The sequence below is a fragment of the Arxiozyma heterogenica genome (genome assembly GCF_036370985.1).
Source record: "Arxiozyma heterogenica strain weizmannii chromosome Unknown scaffold_27, whole genome shotgun sequence".
NCBI classification, from domain to species: Eukaryota; Fungi; Ascomycota; class Saccharomycetes; order Saccharomycetales; family Saccharomycetaceae; genus Arxiozyma; species Arxiozyma heterogenica.
The window spans coordinates 575,350-598,932 of NW_027042680.1; the positions used below are offsets into that span (position 1 = coordinate 575,350).

General features: G+C 29.0%; 10 protein-coding genes across 10 annotated transcripts; 2 read left to right on the top strand and 8 right to left on the bottom strand.

The window, feature by feature from the left end:
* Nucleotides 1-66: 66 nt before the first annotated feature.
* Nucleotides 67-786, bottom strand: KXD1 (Kxd1p; the record flags this gene model as incomplete). The annotated part of the gene is made up of 1 exon (XM_064859896.1): nucleotides 67-786. The coding sequence occupies one exon, from the start codon at nucleotides 784-786 to the stop codon at nucleotides 67-69; it is 720 nt and encodes a 239-aa protein (XP_064713269.1).
* Nucleotides 787-1,509: 723 nt separating this feature from the next.
* MIY3 (Miy3p) lies at nucleotides 1,510-2,787 on the bottom strand (the record flags this gene model as incomplete). The annotated part of the gene is made up of 1 exon (XM_064859897.1): nucleotides 1,510-2,787. One exon carries the CDS (start codon nucleotides 2,785-2,787, stop codon nucleotides 1,510-1,512), a length of 1,278 nt encoding a protein of 425 aa, XP_064713270.1.
* A 1,229-nt stretch (nucleotides 2,788-4,016) lies between these two features.
* Nucleotides 4,017-6,530, bottom strand: SCY1 (Scy1p; the record flags this gene model as incomplete). Its single annotated transcript, XM_064859898.1, has 1 exon — nucleotides 4,017-6,530. One exon carries the CDS (start codon nucleotides 6,528-6,530, stop codon nucleotides 4,017-4,019), a length of 2,514 nt encoding a protein of 837 aa, XP_064713271.1.
* Nucleotides 6,531-7,122: 592 nt separating this feature from the next.
* On the bottom strand, nucleotides 7,123-7,992 carry LCL3 (Lcl3p; the record flags this gene model as incomplete). The annotated part of the gene is made up of 1 exon (XM_064859899.1): nucleotides 7,123-7,992. The coding sequence occupies one exon, from the start codon at nucleotides 7,990-7,992 to the stop codon at nucleotides 7,123-7,125; it is 870 nt and encodes a 289-aa protein (XP_064713272.1).
* A 552-nt stretch (nucleotides 7,993-8,544) lies between these two features.
* Nucleotides 8,545-10,902, bottom strand: MAD1 (coiled-coil domain-containing protein MAD1; the record flags this gene model as incomplete). Its single annotated transcript, XM_064859900.1, has 1 exon — nucleotides 8,545-10,902. One exon carries the CDS (start codon nucleotides 10,900-10,902, stop codon nucleotides 8,545-8,547), a length of 2,358 nt encoding a protein of 785 aa, XP_064713273.1.
* A 513-nt stretch (nucleotides 10,903-11,415) lies between these two features.
* On the top strand, nucleotides 11,416-12,013 carry MMS2 (E2 ubiquitin-conjugating protein MMS2; the record flags this gene model as incomplete). Its single annotated transcript, XM_064859901.1, has 2 exons — nucleotides 11,416-11,426; nucleotides 11,623-12,013. 2 exons carry the CDS (start codon nucleotides 11,416-11,418, stop codon nucleotides 12,011-12,013), a joined length of 402 nt encoding a protein of 133 aa, XP_064713274.1.
* Nucleotides 12,014-13,379: 1,366 nt separating this feature from the next.
* MF(ALPHA)2 (Mf(Alpha)2p) lies at nucleotides 13,380-13,850 on the top strand (the record flags this gene model as incomplete). The annotated part of the gene is made up of 1 exon (XM_064859902.1): nucleotides 13,380-13,850. The coding sequence occupies one exon, from the start codon at nucleotides 13,380-13,382 to the stop codon at nucleotides 13,848-13,850; it is 471 nt and encodes a 156-aa protein (XP_064713275.1).
* Nucleotides 13,851-15,356: 1,506 nt separating this feature from the next.
* Nucleotides 15,357-17,714, bottom strand: CHS6 (Chs6p; the record flags this gene model as incomplete). Its single annotated transcript, XM_064859903.1, has 1 exon — nucleotides 15,357-17,714. The coding sequence occupies one exon, from the start codon at nucleotides 17,712-17,714 to the stop codon at nucleotides 15,357-15,359; it is 2,358 nt and encodes a 785-aa protein (XP_064713276.1).
* Nucleotides 17,715-18,182: 468 nt separating this feature from the next.
* On the bottom strand, nucleotides 18,183-20,693 carry MEF2 (mitochondrial elongation factor MEF2; the record flags this gene model as incomplete). Its single annotated transcript, XM_064859904.1, has 1 exon — nucleotides 18,183-20,693. One exon carries the CDS (start codon nucleotides 20,691-20,693, stop codon nucleotides 18,183-18,185), a length of 2,511 nt encoding a protein of 836 aa, XP_064713277.1.
* Nucleotides 20,694-22,754: 2,061 nt separating this feature from the next.
* On the bottom strand, nucleotides 22,755-23,189 carry PAM16 (import motor complex subunit PAM16; the record flags this gene model as incomplete). The annotated part of the gene is made up of 1 exon (XM_064859905.1): nucleotides 22,755-23,189. One exon carries the CDS (start codon nucleotides 23,187-23,189, stop codon nucleotides 22,755-22,757), a length of 435 nt encoding a protein of 144 aa, XP_064713278.1.
* Nucleotides 23,190-23,583: the final 394 nt, after the last annotated feature.

Here is a 23,583-nt window from a genome sequence, read left to right on the forward strand (position 1 = left end):
TGAAACTGATTTATATGTCTTATGATTAATAAATATGGAGGTGAGTAAAGTTAATATGGAAGACCATTATTCATTATCCTCTGTGTTAAAATTACGTTCCATAATATTTTCTCTTGTTTTATTATATTCGATAGGATATTCTGTCCTTAAGATACCATTGATTTTTTCTATGCTTTTTTTGGCATAATCTAAGTTTTTTTTTATATTTCTAGATACCTCAACTCCTCTTTCAAATCGTTCTTGTAAGGATAATATTTTACTTTGTGTTTCACCAATTAATTGCTTTAACTCAAGACTTTTGGCATTGATTTGTGCTGATGTCTTTGTTTGGTAGGCTAATGATTCAGAAAAATCTGCAGATTCAATAGCCTGTTTTAATGAGTCAAAGATGTATTTTGATACATCTATCATTTGATTTGGACCTTGCTCATTTATTAAGGTGAAAGTATTACTTGTAGGTTTGATATTACTAGAGTGTCGAAGAAGAATATTTTCATTATTTATATGATTTTGTAATGGTTCATTGGTCCTGTCTAAAATGTGATTGACTAAATTCTCTTCTTCATTTAAAAGATTGTTTTCAATTAGATTTGAGTTTGTAATATCATTATCTGTTACATCTACCTCACTAGACAGATAATCGTTGCTATTACTACTTGAGGATGTTGAAATTTGATAATAAATGTCTTCTGTAAATGGTATTGCATAATTTTGAGAGCTAATACTGGGTACTTGTGAGTCCTCCACATTAGACCATAATTCATTGGAAGTAGATTCGGTATTCATTATTGAGCAAATGTTGTACCTACATATGTATGCAACGCTTGGGGAATGGAGGGTCGTGTATTTTCTAAAAAATCACTCTAGTTCAAAAATAAAATAAATGTCACGGTAATCTTAAATAATATAGTATAATTCCATATATTAAAGATGGTTTTCGCCATCAATAAAATTAATCTGATATGCAAATATAAAACATTTAGTAAGCAAATAAAATAAAAGTCTATTTTTGAAGAATCAAAGGTTTGTAAATAATAAGTATTCCGATAATAAGGTTAAACTAGATAATGAAGATAGTTTACAAATTATCCATATATATATAGTATAAATCAGAAAAATGTTAACAGGTTGAATTCAGGTCTTAGAAAGGACATTCATATAACGATTGCCGATGAAGAGTTAAAATGATAGAGGATCTTGTATATCACAAAGTTGCCTCACCTTATATTTGATCATCTTTATTCAATAATGAGTAAAAAATATATAGTAGGATTAAAAATGGGCATATAAATATTTTATTTTTTTACTAAATACTTTTATATACTTATGTGTCTCTAAAAAAAATTGGACAGGTACTAAATACTCGTTGAATGTATAAGATATCATCTAAGTAATTCAAATGAAAATAAAAATGCCAAAGGTGAATGGAAAATACAGATAACCATAAAGAAAACCTAAGGTACAAATAGAAAACAAACTGATTAGGAAGAAGAATCATTCATTCATAATTTACATGATAGTACAATCAGAACTTTTCTTTCCATTACCAGATTTATTCTTCCTGGAGAAGAGTTTATTTTTTAATTTCTTCTTTTCTTTATTTTTATTCATGGGATCAGGATTGTACCTATCTGCTCTATCGAATTTAGATTGTCTCCCACGTTCATTACGATTTCCATTATTGGGTAGCCTATCAGTCCTATATGTGTTTCTTAGTGCTGCAGCATATTCTTCATCTTCCTGTTCTTGTAATCTTCTAGCTAATAATTCGTCATCCTGTAATTGTTGCTGTGGATCATCCCCTTGTTGATGTACTTGATTATCTCCTATATTGTCCTCATTTTTATCATGGAATGGATTAGATATAGTATGATCAACTTGCATGGGATTTGATGTTGTTGTTGCTTGAGTCACAGTTCTTTCAATACTAGCAGGAATGAAATTTCCAGTATAATATGAATCCTGGTTCCCGCTAACAGATTTTAATGACTTCCAGACAATATCATTAGAGTCAGTATAGTTATTATCTACTACAAGGATGTATAATTCACCATTATTTTTGTGCAAAGTGAAGTATCCGTCGTTTCTATATAAAACAGCAAATGATTTTTCAACCATAATCTCTTTTAAGTGATTCAAACCATAATCTGTCAATTGTGTAGCTGATCTGGCTAAAAAGGATTTCAAATAGTTTGCATCTTGTAATATTGCATCTGCATTAGCAATTTGTATATTATTTTTATTGATATCATAAGATTGTACAAGGACTCTCTGTGCATTCTCATATGAGTACTTAGATACATGATCGTACGCTATAAGATCCAACTCAGGACTTATTATCCAACCATGTACCAAGCCCACATTGTATAATCTGAATATTGACATATTCATGCCATCTTCGAAAGAACCATTGAAAACAGGATCAATAGTTAGAGTCTCCCATTGTTGGAAATTTGGGTTTGATGTTGTTTCTGTATGATAGCATAAGTTCGGCAAAGTTTGTAACAATTGATTGATATTAATTGTATTATTTTGTTGTACACCTATGTAGCTTAATGTTTGAACAAGGTCGCTTTTGGATACTTGTTGCTTACTATTAATTAAAGTGATTAAATTTCTTGCCATATTGGCTAGACCAGGAGATAACAACAAAACATTGCATAATGCTAGTAAGGCACAGGAAGCAGCGTCATTCCCATTATTTTGTTCTACAGCCTCATTATGTAATAAAATTGTATATTCATAACCGTTTATAGAAACTTTCTTGGTGTTAAACAGAATGTCCATTTGTATATTTGTACTTAATGTTAATCACAGTGAGTCTAAATGATTAGGGGAGAGGGAGTAAGGTAGAAAGATATAATAAAATCAAACCAATATATAAAGAGATATAAGCGTAGTGTCTTCTTGCATAAACAATAACTGGCTAAGTAACTTGAGTAATTGGTCGAAGAGTTGAAAAAGAATGGTACATTTGATTACATGGACTATATCTTTTTCCTTAAAATATTTATACTTTACTGATTCCATCAATCTTTCTAGTCAGTTAATTATTGACTGAGTCAAGTTTTTTCCTCCCTTTTATCAATTTTTTTTTAAATTTGATCTGCCAAGGCGAGAGAAAAATTACTGAAAAAAAAAAAAAAAGGAACTGTTTCGAACCCTCGAGGAAGCCATTTTTTTTTCTCAATGGTTATAGAGAAGTAAAAAGTGCATACATTATATTGGTATTATTAATGATATTGTTAATGATTCTATTACATAGTTGAGCTAAGGTATGTTATTTAAAAGTCGTGAAGGTTTACCTGTTTTTTTTGTTTTTTGGGATATGAACAATCATGACTTAGTAAAATAAAATGTTAACTTTATTTTGAGGGTGTCTTTATTTGCCTTATCAAAGTAAATTGATGCTAATGTATTGTAAATAATGGGGAGGGGTTTACATTATGGTTAACATTTAGAACATTATAGACTATAAGGAGGTCATAATGTGGTTAATTGATGTTGTTAGTTCTGGTATCATCCTATTCATGAACTGCTAAATTTCATGGCAGAGAAGACGTTCTTCAAGAGGATATGTAGCATATCTTATTGAATTTCCATCTTTGATACATATTCATGCTTTAATGGTACATAATAAAATTGTGGTATCAATTCATTAATTTGTCCTCTAACACTGAAAATCTTTTTTTTTCATTGTTGTCGGTTCTTGTGATCTTATGGCTATCCCTTTTTATTTGTAAATTATCTTGGACAATAAGGAATAATTTATTGTGAATTAAATATACATGATTAAAAAAATCTTTTAACCACAAAGATAACAATCGGCCAGATAAAGACATCTGCCGAAGCAAGAGATGTTCTTGTAAGCTTGTTATATTAATATATTGTTGCTTCCTTGCTGTTTGCTAGCACTGATGGATCTTCGAAATGAACAAGAAGGTATATATATATATATATTTTATGCATTTATGTGTATGAAAGATACTAGTACATGTGGATGAGTCTTTTTTGCTCTATATAAGTGAATCTGTAGTAGTATTGTTTAGCATAGGCATAGTAGTATCAGGGGAACCTTTTTTAGTTGGCTGCAGTGACACAGAAAATCCAGGCGGAAATTTTGGATGATTATTATTATTTGTTGCGGGCGAATTGGTTGGATTGGAAACTGAAAAACACGAGGTGTCAGCTGCTTTTATAATTGAAGGAGCCTTGGCTAGAGATGTTGTAACTCTATGTTCATTTGATGTAGATTCTTGGTTAAAAGTACGTGTGTTACATAGAGTTTTGGATAACGGTTCTAAACTATTGGAAACAATCAAAGTTGGTTTACTAGTGGAAATGGTTGAGGATATGGGTGTATTTATAGAAGATTTTGCTACTTGATCTTTAGTATCCCTTTTCATTCTTAGTTCATGTATTTGTTTCGGAGAAAGAATAGACGGTTCAGAAGTGTTGTTATCTTTTGTATTATCTTTTCTTGGTGTAATAATTGAGCCTACCTTCTTTTTTGTAGGTTGGATAATTGCAACATTCACATTTTTGCTTGCTTCATTATCTAGATCAGCAGGTTTGGGAGAATTGTTTTTGCTTTCAATGATTTTATTAAAATTATTACTATTACTGTTAATACCTTTGTTATCATTATAATCAAAATTATCATTATTTAATTTTTCACTATGAGATTTTTGAATATCTGCTGTTAATTTATTTATCACTTTCACAAATTCGGTATATTGATACTTTTTTAAAGTAGAAGCCATTGAATAATTCCAGAGTAAGGGTAAGAAGTTTTCTACAAGGACAACTTCGTCAGTAATTAACGTTGGTATTTTAACAAATAAAGCCAATGATTTCAAAAGAATTCTTGGATCTCTGGTCTTCATGGTTTTGAATAAAGGTAAGATCTTTTCTGAACAGGTATATGAATCAATGGCTTTTCTTTCGATTAATATTTCAAAACTTGTCATACAACTCATTTTGATGGTTAAACTTGTTGTCTTCGTAAACAATTGACATAAGAGAGGTAATATTTCATTTTTAACAGTTGGGAAGTCATAACAATCTAAAATTAAAGAGGTTTGCCCTAATAATGTCTCTTGAAGCTGTATGACATTGTCCTTATCACATTTATCTAGAATGTACTGTAATAGTGGACTCAAAATGTATTCAGCAAAACTTTCTAGTCTGATCTTTTCCTTTAAAAATGATATGTTTGTAATAAGTGTCATTGAAGAATGTTCTAACAAAATAGAAAAAGTGTTTGTATCACTAACTATTGGGAATATCTTTTCCAAAAAAGTTAATTGTGACACAGTAGAACCAATTTTAATAATAATTTCTAAATCCTTTGATATACTATGAGAATCAATAATTTTCTCATTAGTTAGCTGGACTAATAGATTTAACAGAATAGGTAAGAATTTACGCTGTAATAAAGTTGTTGGATACTGAGGTAGTAAATTGATCAGACCGTCTAAAAAAATAACTCTCTCCTCATTAGTCTTTGTTGGTAAATCATCCAGAAAATTTAATGTTTTTATTAATGGATCTTGAAAGAAATCGCTGTCTAAAAATTCTGTTATATTCTCATATCTAGAATAAATGTCTCTATTCATTAACTTTGGCATACAGGCTCTTAACTTTACTGGAACTTTAATGAAAATATTGTCCCAAGAAAGACTACTTAGTTTTTTCTCAAATCTATTATAAGCACTTTTATAATCACTTAAAGAATTACCTGCCCTAATAATAGAATTGTTACCATTGTATAAGAAATTAATCAATAATGCTAATGAGAAATAATCATTTTTAAAACTTAAGGTATTTTCATAAACTAATTCAGGTGCAGTGTAATCTAGATTTAAAGTATAAAATTGGTGGATTCTTGGATCATACTGCGGAAACATATGGTCTGCTGAATTTGTTTCTTGTGGTAATTTGATAATATGACCTAATCCAGATATTTTCCAATCTAAATTTTCATTAATAAATATCGATTTGGGTTGAAGATTCAAATGAACAAAATTAGCGCGGTTATGAATAAAATCTAAACCAGTAATTATTTGTTGTATTCCTCTTTGTATAATTATGTCGTTTTTAATGAAACTTTGTGAAAATAATTGATTATCACTAGCATCTTCTTTGAAAGCGTCCTCTAATGTTCCAGTAACATACTCAGTAACAAACATAAACTTTTTGCTGTGCTCCTCTAAAGGTTCAATTAAAGTTAAAATATTTGGATGTTTTAACTTGGCTAGATTATTGACTTCATTTCTCAATATTTCATATCCTTCTTGTATCAGTTGTTTATCCTTCAAAGAAGATTTTGACTTGATAATACCGTACTTCAATAAATAATTTTCAAACTGTTTTTTATCAAAGACAAATATAGACACTTTGTTATTTCCAGTTGAGGATGATGATTTAGGTCTGCCAGTAAAGACTGACCAAGGTTCTGCAATAAATGTGGGAGATGAGGAAAAAGAGTATTTATTTGAAATCCCAGTTTTTGTTGACCAAAACATCATTGTTGAACTCGGATATGTTTTCTTTTAACTTCACACCTACAGTTAATTACTCCTGCTCAGTTAATCACTGTTTTTTTGCTGTGAAAGCAATGAATTTTCTTTGTAGAAGAAAAAATGAAGAATAATGGATAGTACACAGTATTTTTGATAGCAAGAAACCTAACAACTATATCTTTTGTTTCTTTGTCTTACACACCTTTGTTTGAATGAAAGAACAGAGTTGAGAGTTGAGAGTTGACAATTGGAAGTTGGAAGTTGGAAGTTAAAAGTTTGTGTTTACGATTTAAAGATTTTTCCAGTTTGGGATAAAAGTTGGAAATATTGATTGAATTGGTTTCTTTTTTTTTCTTTTGAAGAAATAACAAGCCCAAGATAAAAAGAGTGGATTGGAAATTTGATATGTATACATGTTAATTCCGGTAACAATATGATGCCAACATAGATTATAAAGAACCTGAATATAATATAGGCGATAAATATATAAAAACCTAAATAAATTAATAAAGTTTTAATGAATTTACAATGTTACAATATTAAAATAAAACATTATTAATATTTAAGTATAAATTATGTTAATTTCTTTTTATTTCAATTATGTTTTTTTCTTGAATTGACCAGGAGTCTGAATACTTTTTTGGATCCATAACCCTCTTCTTTGAGATTTGGCAAGGAATTCATGAAATTGATATATCTTTTTCTTGTTATCGAATTCTGCATCCATTTTTCCCTCATACACAACAGCAAGGCCTTCCTTTATCATTTGTAATCCAATATCCTTCCATCCTCCAACCCACGACCAGTAGACTGTTCTGGCAACACAACGATTATATTGATCTATTCTTAATGGTTTTATCCATACTTTCTTGTTCAACAATCGATATCGAAGCCAATTTAATGCTTCATCGCCAAATGGTTGTCCTTGGTTTCCAAAATGTGCTCTCTCTGGTGCATCAATACCAGATATTCTGATTGGAATAGTCGGTAAACCTCTTCTCCCCTTGTATCGTGGTTTTAAATTCATATAATAACTTGACTTTAACTTCAGATTCCTTTGGGAGGATGACATTGAAGAAATATCTTTTATCCTTTTAGAAAATGACTTGAATGATAGTTGATGGAAAGGTTTATCAGAAGCTGTCATATTTTTTGAATTAATAATTTTCATTGTTGTGTTTGGTTCTAGTTCAGGAATCTTTCTTAACCAGCCCCAACCTCCAAGAATCCCACCAGGTAAGTGATAAAAATGAAAGTTATCCCCATCTCCAACAGCAGTTACTTTCCCATATAACCATTTCTTCCTAAATAAATTAGTTGGAATATCTTTTACATTTCGATATTGTTTAAGATATCTGTTATAAGTTAAATATGACCCACCCAAAAAAGTTAATATAAGTGATGTACCATAGAATGTATTTAAGGATATTGTTATGACTTCATTATTACCATTATTTCGAGTTGACATTGAGACAAAGTTAACGTTAGTATTTACAAGATGATATATATTTTAATAATTTAATATATCTACATGAAAAAGCATACATATCTATTTATTGTAAAGGTCATTTCTTCTGTCGTAAAGCTTTTAAAAGATTGGATATCTTTATAAAAAGTATATAAGTAAAAGAAAAAAAGAAAAAAAGGATACAAATAATTAGATAATATAAATAGTGGCTAAATCAAGATATTAAAATAGACATTTTAAATAGTATGAATTCGTAGTAAAGTTTAAAATCATTAGTACCAATTTCATTATTAATGTACATTCATTAGTCTTTTATATGCAAAGAGGTATGAATATATATATATATATGTTGAATTTAGAGAAAAGTTTAACCCTTTCTTTTTTTATATACTTATAGATCATTTATTAATAATATATTAAGGTTTAGATGACTCAACAACAACCATATTTCAGACTGAAGATACAATATCGAAAAATCGGTAGATATATTAATGTACAAAAAGTGAATTATATTGCCTGACATGTGTTTTACTAATTATAATGTAAATTATTTTAATTAACAGTTTCCTGCCAAAGTTGTAGTGTTATTGTGGCGAGGAAACAAGGAATTTGTTCTCTTTGTTCTATCCACGTAGATAATAATTCTTCCCAATTGCTTAAGTTCAAATTTGATACTAATGTGTTTTTAACTAGATCTAAAACTAGGTACTTATCTGGTCTAAAACAGGAATATATTTTGACTTTGTTATTTTGTTGGAATTCTAGCTTGAAACCAAGTATTGAATTAACTACTTCAATAAACTCTAATGATTTTTTATTAAAAAATTCTCTTAACCTTGTAAATCTTTTATTTGATTTAAATAGTTCTTTTTCGCATTGTCTTAATTCAAACTCCATTGTCTTCACTACTGATAATGGCACACTTTTAATATCTGCTGTTGAGGATTGTAACTTTTTCAATAAATCCTCGTTTTCTTCTTTTAATAAGGCCAATTGTTTTCTTTTTACGAATTGTTCTTTTGCTAATGGATTGTCTCTTAATTGTAATATTCTAATTTTTTTCTCTTTTAATATTATCAATCTTTTCAATTTTTCATCAAGTAATCTGTTTAAGTTCTTATATTTGCCTAAATCTCTATTTAATTTAGCATTTTCTAATTGTAATTCATTTATTCTTTGAGAGTAATATGTTAATCCACTGGACTGCGGGGAGCCTCCTAGCTTACGTTTCTTATTATTACTATCTTTTTCTTCTTTAAGAGAATTTGCCAATTTTTCATTCAATAATTTTAGATCATTTGTTAGCTCCTCTGATCTATTCTTATAATCATCTACAAGAGTCTCTAAACCTTTTTGTACTAATTCTCCATTATTTTTGTTATTATTGTCGTCATTATTCCTACTATCATTACTCAAGGTATCTTGATCAAGTTTAACAAATTCATTTAATTGATTCCTCAATAATTTACATTCCTCATTTATTAGTACTTTCTGTTGTTCATATTCATAATTTAATTTTTTTAAACTTAGAATGTTAATTTCATATGTCTTATTTAAATCTAATAATTGATTTCTTTCTAATGCTAATTCTTCATTTAGAATTTTTAAACTATTAATATTAATATTTAATTGATTGTTTTCTTCAATTAACACCACATTTTCTTTCTTGGTTAAACTTAATTCATGAAGAATCTCACTTGGATTATTTTCTTCTAAGACATAATCCCTATTGTTATTCTCTTGTGAACTATTCTGTTCGTCTTTAATAATATTATTGGTGTCATCATTATGATTGTCTTTATCATTATTTTTTTCTTCTTTTGCTCGATCTTGATCTTCTTTTTGCTCCTGCTCTTCTTTATATAGATTCCATTCTGCTAATTTAGATTTTAATTCTAATAATTCTAATTGAGAATTTTGATAATCTTTTTGTAGCATTTCAAATTCTTGCAACTTCATTTGCAAAGAATCCACTTCAGACTTCCAATATTTACTTAGATCAGAAGAATTCTCCAAAACTTTGATTCTTTCTTCTTGTCTTCTATTAGTTTCTTCTAGTTGTGTTGTATATTTAATTTGAGATTGGAATAGTTTGGTAATCGTGGTTAATTCGTCAGTTTCATTAGTAGATGTGGTATCAATATGTTTATTATTTACATTAGGTCCATTAGAACTAGAACAAGTATCATGACTTGAGTTGCCACTATCATTGTTGTTAACGGTAGTGGTAGTGGTAGTGGTAGTTATGTTAGAATTAGATAATAATTGTTTTAAACATATAATTTCTTCATCTTTTTGATTATTTGCATTGGTCAAGGTAACTATCTCCCTAGATTGATCTCCTATAGTGGCTTCATAACGATCAATTGACTGTTGTAAATTTTGAATTGTAATTTGGTAATTTTCAGCATCTGATTCTAATTTATTTATCTTTTGATCATTATTAATCTTTAAAGTATTAAATGATTGTTTCCTTCCAATTAATTCAGAAGATAATTCCTGAATCTTTTGATTTAACTCTGTCTCCATTTGATTATATTTATTTTCACAATTTGTTAACTGTTCTTGGATTTTTTGTTCTTTCTCTTTCATATATATTACATTACTATTTGATAACTCTAATTCTTCTAATTTAGAATTATAATTCATTTCTAGATGATTATACTTTCTTTCTAATTGTAGTAATTTCAATTCAAAGTTATTCCTTTGGGTTTCTAATTTATACTGTAAAGATAGTATATTGTCCTCATTATTGTCTCCTATTAGGTTATTATTGTCTTTGTTAGAAACGTCATCTATTAAAAGATTATCTTTTTCGATCCCATTAGAAGGTGTGTCTATGAAGGAAGAAGATCTTCCCGAATCATCATCGTCAGAAGAACTGTGTTCATTTTTATTCAATTCGTTCATTTGTATTTAATCAATCACTTGAAAAGATTAAAATGAAAAAAAAGAAAATACAATTGTTATTTATTGTAGTACTAGTAATGCTACAATGTTGCTTTCTTACAGAAAACTTATCAGTCCAATCAAGAATGATTTTAATAGTTCGGTAGAAAACTGTATCTTCGTCTTCTTTTGAAAAATTTCAGTATAATTTGTTGTGTTTTGTTTTATTTTGTTTGATATTTTTTTTTCTAAATTTTCTTTACTTCCCAAAGAGAGAAGAAAATGTGAATTTAAAGGATTGATTAAATTTTTTGTATAGGAAGTGTTTGAGAGAGAATGTATTAATAACTAACTTTTTCTTTCAATAATATGTTTCTTTAACACAAGGTTTTTGAGTAGTTGCAAGTTATTGAGAGAATATATTCTAGTTTAATCTAGTCTATAAAGTAGTTTTCTGTATTTATTTCGATATATTAGTGTTATTTCTCGATTAATTTACAAATAACACCATTTTTTTGTAATAAAAGATTTTAAATGTCCAAAATGTATGTTAAAACTTATTAATATATATATATATCTGTGTGTGTGTTTGTATGAATATTCTTTTTACTAACTTACTGGTTGATAATATAACTGGAACAAGTTAATTCCAATTATTTTTGTTTTGATATGTCCGTATATTACCTTCACTTATGTTCATTTAATTTAAGTTTTTGATTTGATTAGTCCAAGAAGTTTTAGATTATTAGAGGAATTAGAAAAAGGTGAAAAGGGTTTTGGTCCCGAATCCTGTAGTTATGGGTTAGCAAATAGCGATGATATTTCCATGACTAATTGGAATGGAACTATCCTAGGCCCTCCCCATAGTAATCATGAAAATAGAATATATTCGCTAGCTATAGAATGTGGTCCAAATTATCCAGATGAACCTCCAAAAGTCAGATTTATCTCAAAGATTAATTTGCCTTGTGTCGATGATAAGACTGGTAAAGTTATCGTAGATAAATTCCATACTTTACGTGATTGGAAAAGATCTTACACTATGCAAACTTTGCTACTAGATTTAAGAAAAGAAATGGCTACTGCTGCAAATAAGAAATTGGTGCAACCAAAGGAAGATGCAACTTTCTAAAAAAAAAAAATAGTCAAGACACTTTGTCCGTTAATTTTTTGTTTAACTTTATTGCATATTTTTAAGTCATGAAATGCTATATTTTTGACTTACTGTATTTTGTTGTGTTTTGTTTTTAAAATATCAATAAATCGTGGTATGGTTATTATTTTTTGTTTTTTTCTCAGTAAAACTAGCGCTAATGTTAATAATAATAGTACTACTGTTATTACTGAGATATCACAAAATATATATCGAAAAATTTAAACATAATAGATATAACTCATTAAAATAAATAGAAAAAGGTAAAAGATTCGAAAATTACCTATAATCAATCATTTTTTACTTTTTATCATTGCATCTATCTATTTACTTTTGTTCCTAAAAAAATTTTATGATTTATTAGTATTGTTTTACAAACAACAACAATTATCCTTGTGAATAGATTATACTATGTTTTATCCAAACGCCTTCTCCTCAAACATTTTTTTTTCTCATTGTTACTTGACATTTCAACGCTTTTATTTTTCTTGAATAGTTTACATCTATTGAAATCAAATAAATATCGGTTTCAATTAAGAGAAATACTTTGAGGAAAATACTTCTGTCCTTCTTTTGCCTTTTTGCCTTATGCTTTTTCTGTTGTTGTTGTTGTTGTTTTTGCAGTCTCTTTATGTGGTTAAATAGTTGATTTACTACGATATAATAATGTTCATTAGTGGCCCAAATAGGAAAGAAAGTTGCAGGTATGTTATAGTTAAATTAATAGCAATAAATTTGGATAATAAACAAAATGGTACAAATTGATCTATAGCATGATGGTGTTCCAAATCAGATTTTAGTTGTGGGGTTGCGTATCATACAGAATATAAGTTTTCATCACTGCTATTTAGCACTATTTGATTTTACTATTTATGGTCACTAATGATGTTTCATCAGATTTTACAATGGTTGTGTATGTTTTAAATTTATTCACAACAAGGTAACTAATATATGTCTATTTTAATTCTACTATTGAAAATATTTGTAATTATATTGACGTTTCATGTTTTGAATCTATAATGAAGTTAAAGATGATAGTAGTAGAAGTATTAAATTTCAAATAGTAATATCAAAATGCCTCTTCATAGATTTTTCTTTGTTCTTATTCAAAAATATATAAATCATGGTAGATCAGGAAGTTAAATTATCCATTGAGTTTCATATTTCATAATATAAATTTTTCTTACAAATTATAACAACATAAGACAAATAACCATAAAGTTAGATACACATACCCACATATTTATATTAATATTTTTGGTAATTACGAAATTATTTTTTACTGTTAAAAACAGAGGAATCGAATAACACCATTTAAAATAAAGATTTATAAATTAACAAAAATATGAAATTTTCTACTATTGCTTGTCTTTCTACCTTAGTGACTTCCATCTTTGCAGCCCCAGTGGAAACAGTGCAAAATGATACACTTACCATCCCAACAGAAGCTATCATTAATTATTTAGACTTAGAAGGTGCTAAAGATATTGCAATTCTACCAATGTCAAATGCTACTGAGAGTGGTATTTTATTTTTAAATACCACTATTTTAGATCAAGCATTGACTACAAAAAATGAATCAGCTTCTTTATCTAAGAGAGATGCTGATGCTTGGCACTGGATAAGATTGGCTTGGGGTCAACCAATCTACAAAAGAGATGCCATGCCAGAAGCTAATGCTGATGCAGACGCTTGGCACTGGATAAGATTGGCTTGGGGTCAACCAATCTACAAAAGAGATGCCATGCCAGAAGCTAATGCTGATGCAGACGCTTGGCATTGGATTAAATTAGCTTGGGGTCAACCAATCTATTGAAAGTTTCTTTTCTTTTTTTTATTTTTATCTATTTTTTTTCCTATGATACTAGAATGAATCAATCGTAGGTGATCAAATATATTAGTCCCTTTATATTATAAATTTCTCTATTTCTTCTATATAATTCTGTCTTTTTTTGTTCATTTTGATGATTCTATATATGTTTATATAGATATATAACTTTAAACTTTTTAAACAATATATTTTCACCTTTATATCTCGAAGATATTTATATTTGAAATAACAATTTTTTTATTAAAGTAACTCGTAACAGTTAGAAATAAAAAAAGAAATTCATGATATTTGGAAGTGTCAAAATAATATAACTTAAGAAAGGAGATAATATGCATCATCTTGTATATTTTATAAAGTATTTAAAAAATTATTGTTATTTTCAATTCAATAATTTTAAGAGTTGCAAAAGAATGAAGTTAAAAATTATGGAATAACAAAAAGTTTTTCGACTAAATATAAATTAATTTTTCAAAGCCTTTTGTCAAAGTACTGATCACACTTTAAACAAACAATTTCTTGTATTGGCAGAACATAACATAATTCGAAAAAACTATCAAAAGCTCTATGACTTATTAACAACTCATAGACAATATTTTCCTATTAACTCATCAAAATCTAAATTATTCATTATTCACCCAATTTTTATTCAAAGTCATAAAGAATCACATCTGAGATATTGCCAAAATTAGTAATCATGATTGAATAATACAGCTATTAATATATATGTTGCAACTAAAATTCTTGTATTTGTCCTATATATCTAAATACAGAAATATAAATAAAAAAATAGTATATGGTTATTTATACTATTCGGATAAAATTTGTAAGATTATTTTACTAATTTTTTCCATGATCTTAATACATAATCTAAACTCTGAGTAAAATAATCTATTCCAATCTTATCATTAATTTTCTCATCCTTTTATAGTATTAGGGGCTTTAAATTTCCTAATGCAAATTAGTTGATCCTCAATTTTTATTGGAATTATCCGTATGTTTTTGTTCAATATTTTCAACACAGACATTACATATTTATAAATCATCTAGACAAAGTCACTTATAGTTTTTTTTCAAGAATTAAGGAAAATATCCAAATAGTCTTAAAAATCCATATCTTATGATCTTAATGAAATGTCTTCAACTAATAAATTTAATTGAAATAAGTAAAAAATATTATTATTATAACTAATTAATAGCATCGTTGGTTATTTAATTACACATGAATATTTATTGTAATAACATATATTAAACACAAAATATATTCCAAAAAAAGAGAAAAAGCAAATAAGACAATCAAGTTTACAATATACGAAAATTCATTAATGAAAAATAATGCACAAACATATATCCAACATCATGAATCAACAAAAATATTCTTTTGTTATAAACCCACTTCTTTTATCAAATAAAAATGTTATCGAGCATAAGATATATCTCTTTTGATAACTCTAACCTCTATATATTTTTATCTTACCATTTATTAAATAAAGGTTATTTCAGAGAATTTGTTTCTTCTACTATCAAAGAAATATAACCTAGTAATCTTTCTACTTTTGTAAAAATACGGCTATTGGTAAACGCCAAGGCTTCAATCCTACTTCTTAGTGCTACCATCCCTATTTCCAAACATAATTTGTGCATAACTTGAATAGTAATCACCTGAAAATTATCATAAAATCTACTTTGATATGATATATATTGCACTAACAATTCAATAACTGTATCATAATCAAGTGGAATTGGATCATTTAATGTTTCCATCCTAAGAAACAATTCTAGTAAAGTTCTTACACTTACAACATCAAATCTTGCTTTGATACTTGTTCTTAAACATATAATTGCATTATCCCATTGCCATGTCCTTAACATAGTTAATCCCAATAATTCCCATTCAAGACCACTGCGCTTCACATCCTGTTTCTCAGATATATGTGTGGTAATATCCAAATCATCATAAATATCTAAGAATAATTGATCTAGCCATCTTTCGCAAATTCTTTTTTTTCGAATGGTCAAAGGCGTATCTTTTAATCGTACATATCCTTTTATATTTTTATTATTTTCGACACTGTTGCTACCATCATTATTCTCATTCTTATCAGTATTGCTAGTAGAATATTCACTTTCCATAATAAATACTTTAGACCTTAGTTCTAATAATTTATTCCACCCCACCATTAGTACTAGTTCTATCAACAAATTATAAACTTTACGTTGAGACCAATTATATTGTTTTGATATACTATTTCGACTCAATAATTTCATGTCATGTATGGACTCAACTTCCTTAATTGGTACGTAATTTATCAAATTTACAGAATGTGGTCCATAAATTGGACCTATCTTCATACAGATATTATCCCATATGTCTTCTATATAACCTTCCTTTGAATCGTTGGGCATTACAATTCTCCCGAATATAATATTCTTCAATTGACTGTCCTTCATATGTTTCATGGACCTACTTAAAACATCAAACTCATTGGATAAAAGACTTCTTGCCTTATCAGAATGATTTATATCTCCAAGTGGTCTTACATAATATTCATATAGTGCAACTTCGTTTATATAGCCTTTAGTTATTTTATCATATTGTGGGAGGTTTGGCATTGAATTTAATGTAATTAATGCATTTTCATATTGCTGTAATTGAATGTAACATTTACTCAGATAATACCAAGAATCAAAAGAATCCAAGGCCAATTCAGTAGATTTTTTGGCTACAGTTAACGCCAATTCATAATCACCATTTTGTAATAAAAAATCAACTTGTAAATTTAGGAGATCAGACATACAATTCAATAGCTGAAATGAGTTTATATCCTTTGGTTTTAAGCTATCTAATACAGGGAACAAAGGAGCTAATGTATCGTTTAATATTGTAATAAAATCAAAATCTTTTTCGCTATGTTGTTTCAATAATAAAATCAATGCACATTTATAAAATAATCCATTGTTTTCATCTTCAATACTCAAACTATTCAATAAATCAATGGCAAACTCTATCAGATGAGGAACTATAGATATAAATATTGATAAAGCATCCATTAAATAATTATTAAATATCGTCGGATGAACAGATTTAGTACTATCCCATCCAGCATCCAAACACCTGGGTAAATATTTACAAAGTAGAGTAATAATTCTCTCACATACAGAGATACCACCCAAATCTATTCCCAATGGATATTCGACTAGCCCAGGTAGTTTTCTAGAAGGATCATTATTGATAATTAAACTTCTCAAACAAGCACTAACAAACAATTCTTCCCATATTTTCTCAGTTAAGGGAACCTGTGTAACACCATCCGAACAGTTAACTGCATACGAATAGAATGTGGATTTATTATCATATTCATATCGTATCCTTAAATCCACTTTACTAAATATATTTAAGGAACAAAATGTAGCTATGTTATTATGATCTAGACCACTACTGGTCTTCTGGCTTGTCTTCAACATTTTCATTAATGCAATTGCCATGTTTTCATTCGATACATCCATCCCTGTGACATAAAAATATTGCCCTACTTCTTCCTGATTAAAATTATCATAAATAGTGAAATGCATCAAATCTGGTGGACCAAGACCTATCCTATCCATCCTACTAAATTTCTTTAATAAATAATTTCTAAAACCTAAACTTTCACCGAATCTATGTTCTAAAATCCTAGGAACATCCATAGGATTAAATAAAATTTTATTCTGAGTTATCTTTTTACTATCCAACTCCTTGGCCCCCTTTAGGTTAAAACTTTTGGACTTTTTGTTATCATCATTCTTTTCAGATGTAATCTTAGATACAGACTTGTTAGATTTTGAAAACTTGGGTTTCCAAATATAATTCATTTCTCTCCTATTCCAGTAAGTTTCCAACTGCGACAATTTCTCCTAAACTGTTCAATTAAGAAGTAAAATGTCGTACAAAATAGAAAGTGATAGTTAGCACAATATGTGAATAACTTTGTTACGTTATCTCTTACTTTATCTAGATTTAAAATTTCTAACAATAAATTAATATAGTCACTGTTAAAAAAATCTATAGAACAACTTCAATTTTTTTTTGTAAGAAATCTTTTGTACTAAATAAAGCTTGAAAAAAGAGTAACCACAAATTAGAGATATAGAAGATACACAACTTCTGGAACATTAATTTAGCAGTCAGTATATGCTTTACCAACTACTCTGGACTTATTCCTTCAGATATTATTAAAATATTATTTACTGTATTTACAATGCATATATACAAGTTACACATAGTACAAAATATATGTCTATAAATATTGTGATCAAACATTTTTCTTTTTTTGGTAACATCTACATATCTTTTAAAACGTTGGTTAAGCTGTTTTGATTGACTTCTTTCATACGATTGTATTCCATACTGAATTCTGCCCTACCTTGTGTTAAACTTCTTAAAATTCTGTTATATGACAACATATTCTGTAATGGAACCTCTGCCTTAATTACCTTAGTATTTGTATTTTGATATGTATCCTTCGAAATCATAGACAACTCACTCTTTGGGAAGTATATTGCATCTGCATAATTCGAAAACTCTAACAAATCTTTCATAATGTCTCCTGAATTGGAGGAATCTTCAATAGACAATATGTTTGCATTTCTTGCAGATGTCAAATCTTGAGATACTCTACCAATATCACTGGCATTAACTGTTAACGTTAAATTCATAATAGGTTCTAATACATTAAATTGTTCTCCAGGTAGAATCTTTATGGCTTCTTGAATTAAAGATCTAATTATATGTAATATTTCTATAGGTTTTTCTACATCCAATGGAACTTTCCAATCATCTTTAACTCTTACAATACATCCAAACAAGGGGAGACAGGCCACTTTACCACCTCTTTGTAATTCAACCAATGCACTTGATACAATAGAATTCACAATAGATTCAAAAGTTAGAATAGGTTTCCAATCATTTAAATCCGGATCAAAATTCTTATTTTTTTCCATTAGTATGAAATTATTATCATTTTTTAAAGGGATTGACAATCCATTTTTATTTTGATCTTTACTACGTGAACCAATTATAGTATTATCCAATAATGGCTCTATTCTTACAGTAAAATGGTATCCTTGTGACTCCAGTTGAGGCGATGTGCTTACCCATGGTGTTGCTGTTTTCAAAGATTCCTTATATGAAACGGATAATTTTCCTAAATGAACCTTTGCACCCATACCATTAATTAATCTATCACTAGCAATCTCTAAATGTAATTCACCCATTCCGCTTAAAATAGTTTGACCTGTCTCGTTATCTTTTGATAACTGGAGACTAGGATCTTCTGTAATTAATTGTTTCAGACAATATTCCATATGATCCTTGTTTCCTAATGTTTGTGGTTCAACGACCACACTAAATACAGGTGGTGGAATTGTTATTGGATATACCTGTAAACCTAATTCATTTTTAGCCTTTAATACCTTTAGGCCATCTTTTTTACTTGAATGTGACACCAATGTATCGCCTGTGGCAATTGCATCGCCTATTGAAGATCCTGTAAGTACACCAATTTCTCCTGCAGATAAATAATTAATTTCTTGTGTTTTATCAGCATTCATTTTAACCAATTTTCCAATTCTAATCTTTTGACCATTGCTAGAATTATACACAGCGCTTCCATTCCTTAGAACACCGGAATAGACTCTAACAAAATACATAGTTCCACGAATTGGATCAGTTATAATTTTAAATGCTAATGCCATGCACAAATTATTATCATTATTGATTATCAAACCATTTTTCGAATCAACATTAACAGGAACAACTTTGTTTAAATAACTTGTATCCTTTAAATCTGGTACTCTAGCTTCCAATGGGGATGGCAGATAGTCTCTAATAGCATCTAGCAATGGCTGAACCCCAATTTTTTTAAAAGAAGAGCCACAAAGAACTGGAGATACCTTAAGATTTAAAGTAGAAAGTCTTATAGACTTGTTTAGTGATTGTGACGATAATTTTGAACAATCTCCATCTACCATGTCGATATATTCCGATAGAAGATCTTCATCAAACTCTGTTAGTGTTTCAACCAAAGATTCTCTACACTTAATCATATCATCAAAATAAGGCGAATTAGCTTTAATTGGAATCACCTTGATGTTATCTCTAGTTGTATCTTCAATGGAAGAATCCCACTGAAGAAGTACTTGATTAACTACATCTATAACACCGACCAAATCTGGTTCATTGAACCCATTTTCTGATAAATTAAACACTGGGAAATTAATTATTATAGGTCTAGTATGGAGTTTGATTGCAATGGATTTAACTGAGTTATTAAAATTGGCTCCCATTCTATCCATTTTATTAATAAAACAAATCTTAGGTAAAAAATGGCTTAACTTCCAAACTTTTTCAGTCTGAGATTCCACACCAGCAACACCATCCAGAATAGTAACACAACCATCCAACACTTTCAATGTTCTCATAACTTCAAAACAAAAATCTGCATGACCAGGCGTATCTATTAAATTAATTGCACAGTTATCCCCCCAAGGGAATGATATGGCTGCACTTTGGATGGTGATACCTCTTGATCTTTCCTGTGGTAAAAAATCTGTTGTGGTATCACCTGTGTCTACATCTCCCATTCTATTAATCTTACCAGAATAGTAAAGTAGTCTTTCTGTGGTAGTAGTCTTCCCTGCATCAATATGAGCCACAATCCCGATATTCCTTATTTTAGAGAGTGCACTGACGTATCTTTTCTGTTCTATAGACTTTCTCCATATAGGTTGTTTGTACAAAGATGCTTTGGAAACGGATCCCAATATTCTTTCTGTAACCGATCTTGAAAGCATATTTAATGCACAAAGAGCATAGTTTTTCGAACGTTATATACTCAGTTATTTCAACTATTCCTCTCCTCTCTTTCCTCTTCTTCTCCCTCTAGTCATGTCTCCAAGTATTGTTAATTCTTTCGAGTATGATGGTTTACATTTCGATCTTATTTATTGAAAGAAAATGTCGTTCATCAGAAGTGGAAACTCAAGGAAATCAACAAAGGATCACAATTTTTCTTCGGAGTTTTCAAACAAAACACACAATCTGAAATGAGAAGGACCAAAGATTAAATCTGCAGTACTGTCTCTTTAATCTGTAATGAAAACACATGAATAGTATAAACAAATGCATTTTGAAGGTGCCAATCACTGCTGAATATTAAAATTCGAGACGTTATAATATCAGCTTCTATAAAATGTCTTCGTGAAAAAAAATAAAAATTTATAGCTCGCATTATTATATATACAATTTGAATATATTATGCCTTGAAGTTAATCACTTGTTAACAACCATAATGCAATCTGTACTGTTGATTAACTTCAGGTGCTAGCATATAATCCTATGATGAGTTGATTTTCCAACATTTCTAGTTCGATAATGAATGTAATATTCACATTACTCTCTGTATACACACGCTTCTTCGAAGATATCCAGGATACATAACCTAGTGGCTGTCCATTCAAGGATTGATATTGTATTAATCTACAACGAAAAAATGTTCAAGAAATAAATTTAGGACGAAACTGTTGATATTTTTATAGTATAATAAAAATTTTATTCAATATCAGTTGGTATACTTACTAAACAAGATTTTGAATGAGTAAATATCCTTGAATAAATGCTAAATTTACAATCAGGTAAAATAAGAGCATTAAACTAGGGCCTGGGATATACATTATCTACTTCCAAAAAAATCTAAATATCTTATTATTTTCTTACTCTCATATCTATTAACTAGTTTCCCTTCCTAGCGTTGATATCGTTGTTGTGGTTAGAACAAACAATTCATAGCCGTAAAATACCCTACGTTCTTTGCTATACACTATTACATTCTCTCTTGCAATGTATAGTGGTATTGATGCTTGTTATTTACAAATGATTTCTTTATTTTTTTTTTGTTTTTTCTACACCTAACTAAAAAAAAATTGAAATGAGGGTAATTTTTATATACCAATGGTGATAATTTTCTTTCCTTTTTTCCTCTTTTTTTTTTATTTTTTTTTTTTTTTTTCAATTTTTTGACCCTGGAAGCTCCAAATAATTTGATATAAAAAGAGAGATGCTGTTGAAAATCAGCTTCTGTTGGAAGTTCTTCCCGCATTCACTTCTAAATCAAGGCTTTTCTTTTGATTTTTATTTCCGAAGACCCCATCATCAGTAGTGGTTAATACTATCTCAAGATAATATTAATTACCATTTTTGATAGAAACCTAAAGATCAATGATTTGAGTTCTTATGTTAAAGGGAGGTGGTGAAGGATTCGTTCTGATTCGCCTTTCTTTAATTAGTTAATACTGGGATTTGAATTTTTGATACCAAAATTATACCCATAGCTGAATGAACTCTGACCAGCTCCAAACAAGTTGGGCACAGAATTCATTTCGTTTCCGGTTTCTTAGAACAATTTCTATTGTGAGGGAGTTCTCTTTGTCAGAAATACCATCTAGGTGTTTCGGAAGGGAAGGGTGCGTGTTTTCAGAGAATAATGTAATGTTATTTGAGAGTTTGAACTCAACGGTGCCCTCTCTCACGTTAGTACATCATCTTATGGTCCTTGTTCTTCATATGAATCTATTAGGTAATTACCATTCCTATACAACCAAAAACCGGTAGTCTTGTACTTCGAATCTTGATAGATGTTGCAAGTGTTATCTTTCAAACTCTCTTATATATTTGTATTCATTGTGCGATTTCGCTATTAACAAGATACATATATATATAGATACATGATTATATATGTGCGCGTCTAAAAGCACCTACGCTTTCCACCTATGTTTTTAAAATCCCTTTTAACCGTAAAGAAAGGGCATCCCAACAGTATATGTTTGTTTATGCAAGCTATTTTCACCTAGGTGGACTCATTCTGAGACCTTATCTTTTGTTGAAGATGCATTTGTTGTAGTCTGCTTTATATTTTCAGCTTTTGCACCCTCTTCTCGAAGTTCTTGTTGCTTTAATTCCCATTTAAGTCTTTCAGCAGCTCTGTAGATTTTACTTTGCAAGTAAAAACTGCCACCTTTATCTTTACTATTCACATCAAACAAATAATTGAACCTCTTATTAATATTATCCAAACTGAATGAATCGCTATTATTTGGCTCGATATTTAAAATCTTACAACTTTCATCCAGTGTTATACCACCATATTCTTCTTTAGCAGTACGACGCCTATTAGCTTGAGTAGCACTTTGTTTCACAGACTGAGCAGCAGCCTGTTTATATGCTGCAGAAAAAGCTTTCCCAAAAACCTGGGCACCAGTGATAATAACTTGAACAATAGCCCTGTGAGCCATAATGATAATATATTTAATTGTATGTTTCCTTATCTATTTAACTATTTCGTTTCTTTCCTCTTACAAATATAGAGGTGAAATTCTGTTACTTTATTAACACTCCTCCATGATCGATAGATAATAGTACAAAGATCCATCTTCAACTTCGGCTTATGCTAACAGTATTTCAAACTCAGATCTTCTTTTGGTTCACTACTTATTTTTTTTTTTATCATTTATTGAACTATTTATTTTTCTTTTTCCTTTTTTAATACTATAGAACTTCAAGGAGGGTAACTTTTAAACCTAAAAATAACGAAAAAATATAAACAAGTGAGTACATAGTTAATCCGAGACTTTCATATAAACTATCAAAAAAAATGCACATATTTTGTCATGCCATTTCCTATATACT